Source organism: Garra rufa, chromosome 23, assembly GCF_049309525.1.
Source record: "Garra rufa chromosome 23, GarRuf1.0, whole genome shotgun sequence".
Lineage (NCBI taxonomy): Eukaryota > Metazoa > Chordata > Actinopteri > Cypriniformes > Cyprinidae > Garra > Garra rufa.
In genome coordinates this window covers 9,287,726-9,303,275 of record NC_133383.1, presented here as the reverse complement: position 1 = coordinate 9,303,275, position 15,550 = coordinate 9,287,726, and the positions used below count along the sequence as shown (strand labels likewise).

Sequence of the window (15,550 nt, the reverse complement as noted above, 5' to 3'; positions counted from 1 at the left end):
CAACCCGCAGCATTGCAGATGTCTTGTATTGGGACACCTGCCGTCAGAGCTCTCGAGGCACTCATGCCCCGAGTAGAGTGAGCCTTGAGTCCCAACGGTGAGGGGAGATCAGAGGACTCGTAAGCAGTAGTTATGGCATCGATGATCCATCTACTAATAGTGGGTTTTGAAGCTGGGCTCCCCCTCTTAGGGGGGCCGTAACAGACAAACAGTTGCTCTGTTTTACGCCACGTGGCAGCTCTGTGGACGTATGCGTCTAAAGCTCTGACTGGGCACATGCAGTTTAACTTCCTGTGACCTGGCTCCACGTATGGAGGAGGATAGAACGCCTGCAGCGTTACTGGCTGCGGTGCTAGGGAGGGGACCTTCGGGACGTACCCGACCCTGGGATATAGAAAGGCCTTGGCCATCCCTGGGGCAAACTCTAAATGAGATGGGGCCACTGAAAGGGCCTGCAGATCGCCTACTCTCTTGAGGGAGGTGAGTGCTAACAGGAGCGCCGTCTTAACTGTGAGGGCGCGATCCGTAGACTCCTCTAAGGGCTCGAATGGAGGCTTGCAGAGAGCTTCTAGCACCACAGCGAGGTCCCACGTGGGGACCCTGGGTGTCACTCGAGGCCTCAGCCTGAGCGCACCGCGGAGGAACCGTATGACCAAGGGCTCTCTACCTACTGAGAGGCCACCTAAAGGGGCGTGGTAGGCACTTATGGCCGCCACGTATACCTTTAGAGTGGAGTGAGCTAGCCCTGCGGATAGGCGAGACTGTAGGAACTCCAGAACTGTACCGACCGGGCAGTTGACTGGGTCCAGGTGGCGCTCGCGGCACCATCTCGCGAATAAGTTCCACTTAAGGCCATACAGTTTCCTCGTAGAGGGAGCTCTGGATTGGAGAAGGGTCTCAACAACCTCGGTTGAGAGACCCGCTCCTATGAGTTGTGCCCCCTCAGGGGCCACACCCATAACCTCCACCTCTCTGGGTGGGGGTGGCATATTGCGCCCCCAGCCTGAGACAGGAGGTCCCTCCTGACGGGAATCTCCCACGGAGAGCCGTCTAGGAGAGATACCAGGTCCGAGAACCATACTCGTGCCGGCCAGTACGGGGCTACTAGTAGCAGCCGCACTTGAAACCGACGGACCCGTTCCAGAACTCCCGGGAGCAGAGCGATCGGGGGAAAGGCGTACAGACGCAGCCTCGGCCACGTCTGTGCCATGGCATCCAGCCCCAGTGGAGCTGGATGAACTAGAGAGTACCAGAGGGGACAGTGCGATGTCTCCTGAGTCGCAAACAGGTCCACCTGAGCCTGGCCAAACACTCTCCAGATCTGCTTCACCACCTCTGGGTGAAGCATCCATTCCCCGGGCCTCGGCCCCTGCCTTGACAGGACGTCTGCTCCCACATTCAGATGTCCAGGAATATGGACTGCTCTCAGGGAGAGGAATTTCTCTTGAGACCAAAGGAGTATCCGGTACGCCAGCTTGTACAAGGGGCGTGAGCGGAGTCCTCCTTGGTGGTTTATGTAGTAAACCACCGCAGTGCTGTCTGTACGGACCAGCACGTGTTTGTTTCTTAGGTCTGTGAGAAACCTCTTTAGGGTCAGGGATACTGCCAGCATCTCTAAGCGGTTTATGTGCCACGAGAGATGGTGGGCGCTCCATAGGCCTTGGGCTGAGCGGCCACGCATGACCGCCCCCCAACCGGTAAGGGAAGCGTCGGTCGCTAGCGTGATGCGGCGACCAGGCACTCCCAGAACCGGTCCCTGAGAGAGGAACCAGGGTTTCCTCCACATGGCCAAGGCACGTAGGCAACGCCGCGTGACCTTGATCTTGCGGAGTGGGTTTCCCCTCGGGGAGAACCCCCTGGTCCTGAGCCACCACTGCAGTGGTCTCATGTGCAGCAGTCCAAAAGGTATCACGTTGGAAGCGGCTGCCATAAGACCTAACAGTACTTGAAACTGTTTGACAGTGAGTGACTGGCCTAGCTTTACTGCATTCACTGCGGTCAGTATGGAATCGACTCGTGCAGGAGACATGCGTGCCTGCATGGAGATCGAATCCCACACTACGCCTAAGTAAGTGGTCCTCTGTAGTGGAGAAAGCACACTCTTCTTGGCGTTGAGTCTCAACCCTAACTCTTTCATGTGAGCGAGAACAGCACCTCGATGCTGAACCGCTAACTGTTAGTTGAGTATGCGGATGCCCTGGAGTCACAGTGGAGCCAGCGCAGCATCCACACACTTCGTGAAAGTGCGAGGTGAGAGAGCTAGGCCGAAAGGAAGCACTCTGTCTTGGTAAGCCTTGCCCCTGAAAGCGAACCTGAGATACTTCCTGTGCTAAAGAACCAGAAAGTTCACTAAGGGTACCAGCCTCTCGAGACTGGTGTCTGGATTTACTTGAGGAACTAACTCGGAGTCCTGAAACAGCGAACTGGCAGGAAGCGCCGGAATTAGCTCCTCGGAAAACCCCCGCGGGGGTTGCGAACTCTCCAGGGCCGCTACGTTTCCGGGCGGACCAGCTAGAGGATGCTCGCGGGAGATAGCCGCGCCCTGTAACACTGGCAGGGTTAGCTGACTCATCTCCTGAGGGCCACGAAGGGGTCTGAAACCCGCACCTGGAGGTATGGTGCAAACCCCCTCGAGAGGGGCTGCCCTCAACGGCCCTGAACCACAACCGTCAGGGCCGCTTAGCCGAGGACTTCCTTGACTGGAGGACGACCCTCAGGTCAGGCCTCTTCGTCTTGGAAGCCCCCGACTTAGAGCGTTGCTTTCCGGGTCCCCTAGGCTGGGCCGGGGGAGCACGGGCGGCAACGCTCTGTTTTTGTGCCTCTCTATGGGAGCTCGTACACGGCTGAGGCTGCTTCTTAGATGGTGCAGCAGCCTCAGAGGAGAACACGCGGCGAGGAAGGAAAGTTCTGAACGCCGCCGCCTGCTTGCGGGCCTCCTGGTGCCTGGCCACAACGGTATCAACCGAAGCACCAAAGAGGCCAGATGGTTGCAGGGGGGCGTCCAGAAGCGTGACCCTGTCCTTCTCTTTTACGTCGGACAGGGTCAGCCAGAGATGCCTCTCCGCGGCCACCAGGGCTGCCATAGACCGCCCAACAGCACGGGCGGCCTCCTTGGTGGCGCGGAGAGCGAGATCTGCAGTTTTTTGCATCTCTGTGACGCTAACTTCCTCGCCGCTGCTGAACTCCTTCAGCAGGTCAGCCTGGTAGGCTTGCAGGATGCCCATGGTGTGAAGGCAAGACCCTGCTTGACCTGCTGCCGTGTATGCCTTACCCATCAGGCCAGATGTGACTTTAAGGGGCCTGGTGGGTAAGGACGGAGCCTTCAAGGATGATGCCGAGCCGGGTGACAGATAGCCCGCAAGCGTCTGTTCAACCCGTGGCATCGTCCTATAGCCACTCTCCTCTGCCCCCCCCACATTTCCATAATTTTCAGCGGGGGAGAAAAGACGGGAGGAGTATGGCTTTTCCCACGATCTCGCTAGCTCTTGGTGGAGATCGGGGAAGAAGGGAAGGCTCCGTTTTGGAGGTGCTGACTTTGTCCGCAGGAAGCGATCATCTAATCGGCTTCGCTGCGGCTCATGTGATTGCTGTTGTTCTGCGGGCCATGTGATGTGTAATTTGGCTACCGCATTAGTCAGCACCTCTACGAGCTCCTCATAGTGAGGCGAGCGTGATGGCGGTTGTGGTTCCTCTGTAACACTTTCAATGTCAACCTCCTCGGAGGAAGACAAGAGGAACTCGGGGACCTCCTCCCGGGGGGAAGAAACCGCAGCGCGGGCTTCCACATCCAGGAGGAGATCGCTCGATCCGCTGAGTGAGGGCGGAGATAGGGGATCACCCGTCTCCATACCCTCCAGCAGATCGAGCTGCGAGCCCCACGAGTGCAGCCGCCGCTCCGCCTCGGCGGAAGCGGGGCCAGACCCACGGGGCACGCTAGTGAAAGCCCCCTCCTCGAAGAGGGCTTTCCGGGAGCGAAGCAGACGCACCGGCAGGCGTTCACAGTGCTCACAGCCAGCCTTTTCGAGGGCTGACTGTGCATGCTCCGCTCCCAAGCAGACCACGCATAGACTGTGTGTATCCCCACCAACAATGAAGCGTTGGCAGGGAGGGACACACTGTCTATGCGGGCGCTTAACCACCATCAAACTCTTTTTCTTAATAGGTTGTAAAGATGCCATTCTACTCAAATAAAAGTGTGTCAAACTGGACACAAAAACAGCAGAAATGGCAAGACAGACACAGACACAGAGCGCTCTCGCTGAATGACAAAAGCTGCCGCCGGCTTCAAACGCACGTGCTTTATACTTCCTGGTCGGTGACGTCACCGCGCCTGTGACGTCACCCCCGTCATTTCATTGGTTGTTATACACAGTTCAGAGTGCGGCCCGCCAATGGCGTTCCCCATAGCGTTCCTGACGCGGCTCGAGTTCCCGGAAGGGAACTTGATGCTATTGTCAGCTATATGAGGATGTTTTACGAAACATGTCGCTTGTGTGTTTGTCCAATATACCTCTTACAAAAATTAACCACGGTTACTATTATACGCATTAACCACAAATACATCATTAGTTTGCAACACTAACCATAGTTTAAACATAGTATTTGTAATAAAACTGTAGTTACATAATGGCAATCAATATGCCAAAATAACATAATAATAATCAAATAATAATCAAAAAAGCATCTTTACTGCACTTTTCCTATAGTAAAAGCATGGTTAATTTTTGTAAGGGACATGCCACTGCAAATATGCGAACAAGAATGTTAATCCGGATTTATCCATGTACATTGTGAAACGTCATTTTATGAATACCCAGGGTTAACTGAAGCAAGCAAGCTAACCCAGGATTTTGTATACCAGGGGTTTAGATTGACCCAGGGTTAACCATTTCAGATGTCAAAAACCCTTAACACTGCTTCATTTCAGTTTCACCCCAAAATGTGGGGTTAACACTGTGAAAGCAGGGTTTGATAACTTGAGTCTTTACTCGCCTTTAAATTACAAGTGTGAAATGTTCCTTTACCCAGGCTTAAAAGCAGTGTTTAGAATGATGATAATTGATAACCCAGGGTTTAGCACAGTGTTAAAAGCCCACGTTGAAACAGTCAAGTGAACAATAAAAAGAAACTGAATGCAATCAAATGCTGAATCTAAACAGGTAGATTAGTTTTAACTGCTAATTGAAATAAAAGAACATGGACTGTACCTGATAAGATCTATGAGGCTTGTGTATTTTTTATAACCATGGCCTGATCATAATGACTTTTGTAATCAATGATTGTACTATGCAAGTTATGCTTAAAGGTGCCCTTTAACCATCTCTAACCTTTTTGTAACACACAGCATAATTCATAAAGCAGAATACTAACAGCTGGAGATTGAATATGCTTGCAACGTTTTCTCTTTCTTGCTAAATACACAGTCAAGGCATATTCACGATGATTATGCATTCAAAAACGCATTATAAATTGTTCTGTTAGTTGGCTGTTAGCATTCCTCTGAGGAAGATTGTAGCTAATCAGGATTCTCCATCTCTGCTGTTTCTATAGTTTTGCTATTAAAAATGCTTGTAATGAATGGCTCAGTTGATCATTACACTTGCTTATTGGTTCCCAGTTTAAAACTCAACTCCTAATTTGAGTACAAAATGAGCACTATAAAGAATTACAAAATGCATTCTGGTTCTTTCGTATTCTACATTTTATGTTGCTTAATGTAGCTTTATATATCCCTGCCAAAGGCAGCAAGATTTCATGCATTTATAATTTGAAAACTTGAAATAGAAAAGGCTTGTATGAAGTGAAATCCTCCTCAGAAAAGCGCCTTTTCAGAGTTTCAAAGCCCTGCTACTGTCCACATTAAATCCTGTCAGACTGTGCTGTGTGTGGGAACGAACTGCAGCACATCTCAGAGAAACCTGCAGTGCCTGCAGCCAACAAAATTAAACCCACCACACAAGAGACTAGAATTTTCTCACACACAGAAAAGAGCAAAAGCTTGTGTTATTTCCTCCTACAAATCGCAACAAAAGAGCACAAATTGCGATCATCTGAGTTCAGCGTGTGTTCTAACATTAAAGACAACAACGGGAAGGATGCTGCACAATATTTCTACTTTCTTATACATATTTCCTTTTCTTTGCTTTGTGTGTGAAAATAGTTAAGGCTCTTATTATAATTCAATTAATTTAATAACTTATGTGTTTCATCTACATTATTGTTTGATTATATGGAGTATCGCCTACCTGTAGATTTCACAGGCCTCTCACAGAGTCTCCAATAGAATGAGTCTCCTTTCCGCAGGCTGACTGAGCCAACGCTGTGAACCTCTGGCTCTCAATGTCTAACTATAAAAGCCATCAAACTTTAACCAAATCACCCCGTGAAATCATCCATAATTGTTTTATTGACACTGCAAAGGGCACAGGTTGTGTGGCGGTGGTGAACCCACCTGTGCTACAATCAGAATGACATCTGCAAAAAACAACACAAGCAAACTTTTCACAGCTACAGGTGGCTTTTGTTACTCGTATATTCAAGCTTTTAATCTTTGAATGGTTAAGCCGTTCATGTTGTAAACTATTACTTTTGCCTAGTAGTGAATGATTAACTATGGGAAGTTTGGACACATAAAGTTCCACATAATGTAGACATCAGAAAAGCTAAATATTTAACATCTAAACTTTGTTTACTGGTCTAACAAATCTTTCCAATGCCTTTACTCAACACACTTCCAGTAAATGTCAAAAACACCATGGTATTGCCATGGTACATGTCCAGAAACCCAAATGTCTAGATCTTGCATAATTTTGTCAGCTACTGTATGATTTAACTATATAATGATTTGTACTGTAGGCCTAGACATTTTGCTGCTTAACCCTGGTGAAAAAAACAGCATATGCTGGTTTGATGCTTATTTAAGCTTGTCCTTAGCTGGTTTATGCTGGTCCTTTGCTGGTTTATGCTGGTCTTTTTGCTGGTTTATGCTAGTCCTTGACCAGCTAAGGACCTGCATAAACCAGCAAAGGACCAGCTTAAACCAGCATCAAAACACACCTAACATATGCTGGGTTTTTTTCACCAGGGAACACAAATCTAAACATAAAAAACTACACATTTTCCCCTGGTTTCACAGACAAGGCTTAAGCCTAGTCCTAGACTAAAATGTAAGTCTGAGCTGTTTCAACTGAAAGAAACTTGCACTGACTGATCTTAAAATATATCAGTGCCTTTGTTTTGTCTCAAGATCCACACCAGTAATGTTCTTTTCTAAGCACATTTATAAAAATTACTTAAATGTCCTAGTTGATCTAAGGCCTAATCCTGGTTTAGTCTAAGCCCTGTCTGTGAAACCGGGCCTTTATAATGTACCGTGAGGGTATCAAATGATTACTTCATGATACATATCCATAGTAGGCCTACTTTTTAAATAAACTCCTGAAACATACCAAAGTAATACTGTGTTATTCTATGAACTACTCTAAAAACCACACAAAAATATAAATACTGGCGATTTTAGGACGCCATTTTGGTGTGTTTAGCTGTGTTTAACTTCTTTATTCAGTTAAGCTTAGGTAAATATAACTGTTTAATAACTGATTAGGGCCACACCAGAATAATTTTCTCAGTTCAGAAACTAATAAGTCATGTTCGTGTTTAGAATCACGTAATTCGCGAGTGAATCACTGTACTGAATCGGTTCTTTAGACGATCTGAATCGATTCAGTCTGAATCATTCGGACGCCTCTCTAACACGCCGAATCGTTTAGAGCTGGTTTTCGGTAAAACACACAGAATATAAAAAGTACATATTTACAGTACAATCAATTAAAACAAAACTGAAAATACACCCTACGTTTGAATGGTCTGTATTAAGTTTCACACATTCATGCGAAGCTTGTACTGTACTACAGGTTAAGGTATTAACTAAAATATTATTAAAATGCTAGCATGTGCTTCTTTTCTGAACATGTACTATGTGTACAAACTTACATGTTTTAATAGCTATGGTAGCCTGGATTATTCAATAACACGGTGTTTTTTGTAAATCACTGGAAATATTTCTGTGAAATTGTTCTGATTCGTTTTATGGTTTTGTTAATGATTACTACTATATAATTTTTAGTAAACCTATACCTATACAGTACGTGCTGACAAGACAGAAGAAGCTTCCCATCATAAACACAGAGCTGTTGAAAGTGGGCGGAGCCGTGACTCCTGTAAACACATGTGGGAATCGAGCGCTCTGATTGGACAGCGATTGAGATATGGGCGTGGCATGTGGGAAAGCCTGGAAGAACACAAACACAGCGGAGGTGCGCAGGGGCAAGAGAAACGCAGAGAAAGTGACATTTTAATCATTTCGTGCGCTTAGTATGAATTTTACTTTATTGAGTTAATCATTTACGAGCAATTGAACACGACGAAGTGCAATAATGAGCGTGCGCTTACTAAAGAGAGCTTATAAGGTTTACTTTGCACATGCTTAATGAAACAGCGTTGCATTATTTGATACTGAGATTGAAATAGGAAAGTTAAAACATGGGATCGAAGTTGACTAGGCAAAGTAGTTTGGACAGCCAGGCGACTTTCGTTCGGAGGGGTCGACAGCAGCATGAGCGGGATGTGGAGAAGAGAGGAGGAGGAAGAGGAGAGTTTTTATTCAGTTCTCTGATGCTCAAGTCCGACAAGCTCCCCGGAATGCTGCGCAAATCCAGTCCCAGCCCATATGTCCGGAGAGTGGCTTGGGTTCGGGAGATCCAAACCCTGCTGAAGGAGCAGAAGGTGGAGCAAGCCATCGATGTGTTGAAACTGCTTAGAAAGGTACAAAACATCATTTATTAATAAAGCAGGTTATCTAGTTCTTACACAGAACTACAGGTTGTTGTTGTTGCTGATGCTGCTGTTGCAGCATGATGTTTTCACTTAACTTGTCTCAACATTTAAATCCAACCCAGATAAAGTCTGCAACGAAAAGTATGAGATTTCAATACGAATATAATACTATTTATAAAACATTCTTACGATAACATTTCATCTAAGTGTAGGCATGTGACGGTAGAAAATTTTCATGGAAATAAGTTGCAAAAAAGTGTTGTCGTAATACAGTATAACGTAGTGCTGTCAAACTAATAAATCGCGATTGATCGCATCCAAAATAAAAGTTTTTATTTACATAATATATGTGTATACTGTGTATATTTATTGTGTATATAAATACACACAAATACAGTATATATTTTGAAAATATTTACATGTATATACTTATATAATTGATATTATATGTAAATATTTTTCTTAAATATATACATGCATGTGTGTGTGTGTGTGTGTGTGTGTGTGTGTGTGTGTGTGTGTGTGTGTGTGTGTGAGTGTGTGTGTGTGTGTGTGTGTATTCATTCGTATACATAATAAACATACACAGTACACACATATTATGTAAACAAAAACTTTGGAAGCGATTAATTGTGATTAATCGTTTGACAGCACTAAGTTACTTTTTTCGTATAACAAAAAGAGCTAAACATTTAAATGCAATGAAGTAATAGGCTACACAAAAATGTATAAAGTAAACAAATGTTTCAAACAGATTTATTCATGTTTGTGATATTATCGTGGTATTACAGAATATCAGCGTAATAAATAATTCATTTTATGCATCTGTATTTAAACTAAAAAAAGTTACAACCTTACAAAAACTTCTTTGGATGTACCATGGTATAGTGGTGGTAATGCCATCATGCTTTAATATGTGCCAGGGTACTAAATAAGTACCTTATAAATACCATGGTGTATTATGGTAGTCAACAGTTTTCCAAAATAGAAGATAATGCAATGTCAATTTGTAGTAGCTGGTATAAAGATATTGTATGAATAAGTATATACCTAACATAATTCCTTTTAAATTCATACTGTGATATAAACATGGCCACTCATTTATATGAGTATTACCACGTTTTCTACCATACCATGTCATCATTTGCCATATCATGATAGTATGAATTTTTTGGACATGCATATTTTTGTATTAGAAAACCCCTTTTAGTCTCTTCTGAGTGATTAAATGTTTCCTATAAGTTGATAGTGAAACATCTTATTATACATTTCAGATTCTCCTGTGATTCTCCACTGTTTATTTTTGCGTTGCATCTTAGATTATGATGGACAAACCAGCTTATTAGCTTTTCTCCACATGGCTGACAGAACCAGTCTCACATCTTCTTCCCAACCTAATCCGAAAGCATCACAGTCGCTCAAGATTTTTTCCTTTACATAAGTGTTTCATAAATGTTCTGGATTGCATTTAAATTGTCAAAAAGGATGAGCTTTACTTAAAAAACTGGATGTCACAAACCGCTCAGAGCAAAACCGACCTCTCCAAAGCTATTCACTTGATGTCTTGATCACACCTGATAGCTGTTGATGAACAGTTAAGCTTTTGAGATCTAGGTGTAATGCTCAAATATTAGGCTACAGCTGATGATTGACAGTAACCTCAGTGCTTCATAAAGTCCATCGTTTGATCCTGATGGCGAATCAGATCTGTGTAGTACAGCCACTGGTGCAGACTCAAATGATCCAGCGTATGCTAATGGAAGCACCACAGTTCCAGCTTGAAGTGTTTACAAGAGAATCAGCATGTATTACAGACTTTATGAAGGATTTTGTGCCATTGAATTGTGTTTATTGATTAGCTTGTCAAGAGGGTCCTCAAATCACAGGAACATCTCAATGTATGCAACCTGATGATGAGGGTCCTCCAGTTCCACCCTCACTGGATAAAAGGTGCTGGGAAAAGCTTCTTTTATGCAACGTGAGTAATTTTAATGTGATGCTTTCTAGCCTGTTGAACATCTGGAGGGAGATTCTGGACATCTGGATCAACAGATAATTGGAACGGAATGAAATAATGGGAGATCTGATAGCTTGCAAACAGTAAATTAAAGCTAGATTGTCACAGTTTGTACAGTCTGTGCTGGTCTGAGCGTAAATATTGCCATGCAGTTGTCAGGACATTGCTTTGTGATTCTGAATGTTTTAAAACATTGTCATGAGGTTGCTAAGTGTTCTGGGTGGTTGCTAGGACAAAAAAAAAAAACTATATTTTTAAGTTTTTCGATAACGATAATTAAACAACATTGACTGGCTTAAAGGGATAGTTCACCCAAAAATGAAAATTTGATGTTTATCTGCTTACCCCCAGGGCATTCAATATGTAGGTGACTTTGTTTCTTTAGCAGAACACAAACAAAGATTTTTAACTCAAAGCAGTGCAGTCTGCCAGCCATATAGTGTGATTGGATGGGCACCAGACCTTTAAAAGTAAAAGAAAACATGCACAGACAAATCCAAATTACACCCTGCGGCTCGTGACGATACATTGATGTCCTAAGACACGAAACAATAATTTTTTGTGAGAAACTGAACAGTATTTATATCATTTGTTACCTTTGATACACAGCCACGTCCAACTGTCATTAGCACGAGTTTAGCATCAGGCACGTTACATGTGATATAAAAAAAATGATATAAATACTGTTCAGTTTCTCGCAAAAACCGATCGTTTCGTGTCTTAGGACATCAGTGTATCGTCACGAGCCGCAGGGTGCAATTTGGATTTGTCTGTGCATGTTTTCTTTTACTTTTAAAGGTTTGATGCCCATCCACTACCATTATATGGCTGACAGACTGCACCGCTTTGAGTTAAAAGTCATGGATGCCCTGGGGGTAAGCAGATAAACATCAAATTTTCATTTTTGGGTGAACTATCCCTTTAAGCCTGTCATGGATAAATACATATGACGGTAAAACGGCCAAAAGGGGGCAGTAAGTCCCTTAATGAGTGATTCATTGAATCGTTTATTAAACAGCTGATTCATTTTTGAAACGAATCAAATGAGTGAATCTTTACGAGTGAATCATTGAACAACTGACTCGTGATTCGTTCTAAACAAGATTCATTCAGGACCGCTATGTGTGCTTCTCTGAGATGCGCAAATGTTCTGCTTCAGGTTTGTTTAGAACTATTTTCATCGGCAAAACAGAGAAAACAGACAATATTGTGTCTAAAAACTCAGTATTACCTTGTTTTATCTCGTAATATCACGTGTTAATATTGAGAAAAACGGCACTCTTGCTCGAGTGATATTATTTAACTACATAATATCTTCTAAATATAACAAACAAAAACCAATACAGGGATATATTTTGCTTTCGTAACTTGAATTATCCACCTTATTTTTCCTGTAAGAGCGGGCGCGATCATTTGGAAATTTATTGTGTTTGGTTTCCGGTTTCATCCGCTTCCAGCAGTTCTTAGCTGTACAAAGCCGTTTGTTTTGCTGCTTGACTATGCAAACTGTGTGTCTTACGATATTACTTTAATGTATTACCTTAGTTATAAACACAATTGTTTGTAGTGCAAACAGTTTTACCGTTTACTGCACTTTGTTATTCTTCTTATTTCCTTACGGCCAGTTTATGAACCGGAAGTCTCACACATTACCAGAACCCTGGTGAAAAAAACAGCATATGCTGGTTAGGTAGGTTTTGATGCAGGTTTAAGCTGGTCCTTTGCTGGTTTATGCTGGTCTTTAGCTGGTTTATGCTGGTCCTCAGCATAATTCTCATGACTCGAGTCCCTTCTTTAGTGGATTTTTTCATTCATTTGATTTAAGGTATTTCAACATTTGTTAAATAGTTCAGATTTAGTCCGAGTTAAATGCATTTTCAGTCATCACTTTCAGCCTTGTCTAGATATGGCACTTTGTCACATGGATGCCCAGCCAGTCGAAAAGCTTTCCAAACATGGATTCGTCTCACTCACCCCAGCCTGGAAGCTCTTAACACCCTGTTGGAAGAGAGAGGGGTCACGTCAAGGCAAACCTCGCTACCTTTTAAGACGTAGATTGCTGAAAGAAATTAATTTCTGTGCATTGATAAGCAGCTTTTCCATTCAGGGAAAAATGGATTGGATGTTAATCAACCGGGGGTCAAAATGATGGAGCGGGATGCTTCCTTTTGCCCTGAAGAGAGAGAGAGAGAGAGAGAGAGAGAGAGAGAGAGAGAGAGAGTGAGAGAACCAACGAGAAGAGGACAAAAACAACATCCCTTATCTCTGCTGTAGCTCTTCCTGTGCCCTAATGAGTGCAATTCATTTTCCGCCGTTGACTCTCATTGAGCAAAGGCAGGAAACAACTCCGCTTACATGCTCTGCTGAGCACATGCAGTGGATGTCAATGCTACAAAGATTTTGTGGTTGTATAATAGCATTGAATTTAAAATGTTGTCTATTTGATTGCACTTTAATCTCCTAGATATGATTCTGCCTTGTCATATTGTCTGGGTCATTCCTATTTGAAGTATATTTTCATGTCTCCATCATATGCACTGCTCAAAAGTATGGGATCAGTAAGATTTTTAATGCTTTTTAAAGAAGACTTTTCTACTCATCAATTTTATTTGATTACAATTACAGACAAAAACTGTAATATTGTGAAATGTTAATGCAATTTAAAATAGTGGTTTTCTATTTTAATATACTTTAAAATATAATTTATTCCTGTGATGCAAAGCTGAATTTTCAGCATCATTACTTCAGTATTCAGTGTCACATGATCCTTCAGAAATCATTCTAATATAGTGATTTATTATCAGTGTAAGAAACAGTAGTGCTGCTTAATATTTTTTTAGAAAATATTTTTTTTTAATTTTGTTAGAAAAGATTTCTATTTGAATAAATGCTGTTCTTTTTTTTATTCGGCAAAGAATCCTGAGATAAGGTTCCAAAAATATTAAGCAACATAAGTGTTTCCAATATTGATAATAAAAGTAATAAATCAGTATATTAGAAAGATTTCTGAAGAATCATGTGACACTGAAGACTGGCTGATGAAAATTCAGCTTTGCATCAAATAAATAAATAATATTTTGAAGTATATAAAAGACTGTTTTAAAAGATTTTCATAATACTACTTTTTTCTGTATTTTTGATTAAGTAAATGGAACTTTGATGAGCATAAGAGACATACAAGACAAATCTTACTGATCCCAAACTTTTCAAATTCTTTAGTTTACTTGTATTACAATTAATAGTGTTATCGATTTCTTACAACTATTAGGAATCAACTGCAACAAAGTAAAATAGATAAAAAAAACCTCAAATTAACTTAAAAGCTATAAAGAAATGCAAAAATAAATAACACAAATGTAACAAAACTACTAATTTAAAATTAAAACTTAAATAAAAAGCTAGTTCAAAATATAAATAAATACTTTAGTTTTGTATAAATAATACAGTACTACAATAACACTGGTCGCAATTAAATAAATATAAAGATACATTTTAAATAATTTAACTGCTTTGGATGTTTCTTCCTTTATATATGTGACCCTGAATTTTTTTGTTTTTTGATGATTTATATATCATCTGAACCTAAATAAATATGCTTTATATTGATTAATGGTTTGTTAGGATAGGACAATATTTGCCCGAGATACAACTATTTAAAAAATCTGGAATCTGAGGGTGCAAAAAAATCTAAATATTGAGAAAAATGCCTTTAAAGTTGTCCAATTGAAGTTCTTAGCAATGCATATTACTAATCAAAAATTAAGTTTTTACATATTTACAGTAGGAAACAGTACAAAATATCTTCATGGAACATGATCTTTACTTAATATCCTAATGAGTTTTGGCATAAATAAAAAATTGATAATACCCATACAATGCATTTTTGGCTATTGCCACAAATATACCCGAGAAAATATTAGTAGTCGGTTTAATAAATTCTGTTATGTTTTGTGGTTTTGAGGTTAAAACATTGACACCCTCACACAAGTTAACTCTCAATCTTTTACCAAGCAATGGTTAACTTTAGCTTTTTGTTCCACTTGTTCTTGTCATTATGTAAAGATACAAAGTACAAAGAGTTTTGCGAAATGCTTTTAGAGGCTTTCTTAAATTATGGTGCAATCATACTTAATTTGGTTACAGCTTTCAAAAAGTACTGCCGAACCGAAATGACCTGTGCTTATGATTTATAGATGAAAAACAGAGAGCTTGGAGAAGCTTCCAGATGTCTGGGAATCCCTGAGAAAAAGACGTGCAGTATATCAGTGTGAAACCCAAAGGGAGGTTTCCACTTCCCTGGACTCAGCAGCTTTCCTCCTCCTGCCAGTTTCTTCATCAATTTCTGTGGGATCTATCTTTGAATCGATTCACGGCGTGGTGTAGTTGTTGCTATGTGATACTAACCATATATGTTCTATATGTTCACTTTGTCCCTGCTAATTGCGCTAGCCCCAGGATTAAGCAAGAAACGTCATCCTCAGGGAATTTTTTCTTGATTCTCCCACGTTTTTTTTCTTTCCCTGCTGGTCATATCAGACTCGCTTGCCTTGGCTGTTCAGTGGGGGGAAAACACTTTAGCTGTCTACGATAAGCCCGGCTAATAAGCTGTCACTGTGTCTGAACACACTTTCTCTGCCATACTTAAAGAAGCTGGACCTAAAGGTTAGCAGAGCTAGTCCAGCAATAGATCAACAATCG

General features: G+C 42.0%; 1 protein-coding gene across 1 annotated transcript in view; it reads left to right on the top strand.

Moving 5' to 3' along the window:
* Positions 1-8,311: 8,311 nt before the first annotated feature.
* Positions 8,312-15,550, top strand: part of lrrc75bb (leucine rich repeat containing 75Bb) — a 51,603-nt gene continuing 44,364 nt past the window's right edge. The window contains exon 1 of the mRNA XM_073830144.1: positions 8,312-8,823. Within this exon, the coding sequence (XP_073686245.1) occupies positions 8,542-8,823 (282 nt within the window). The 5' untranslated portion in view covers positions 8,312-8,541. The remainder of the gene's footprint in view (positions 8,824-15,550) is intronic.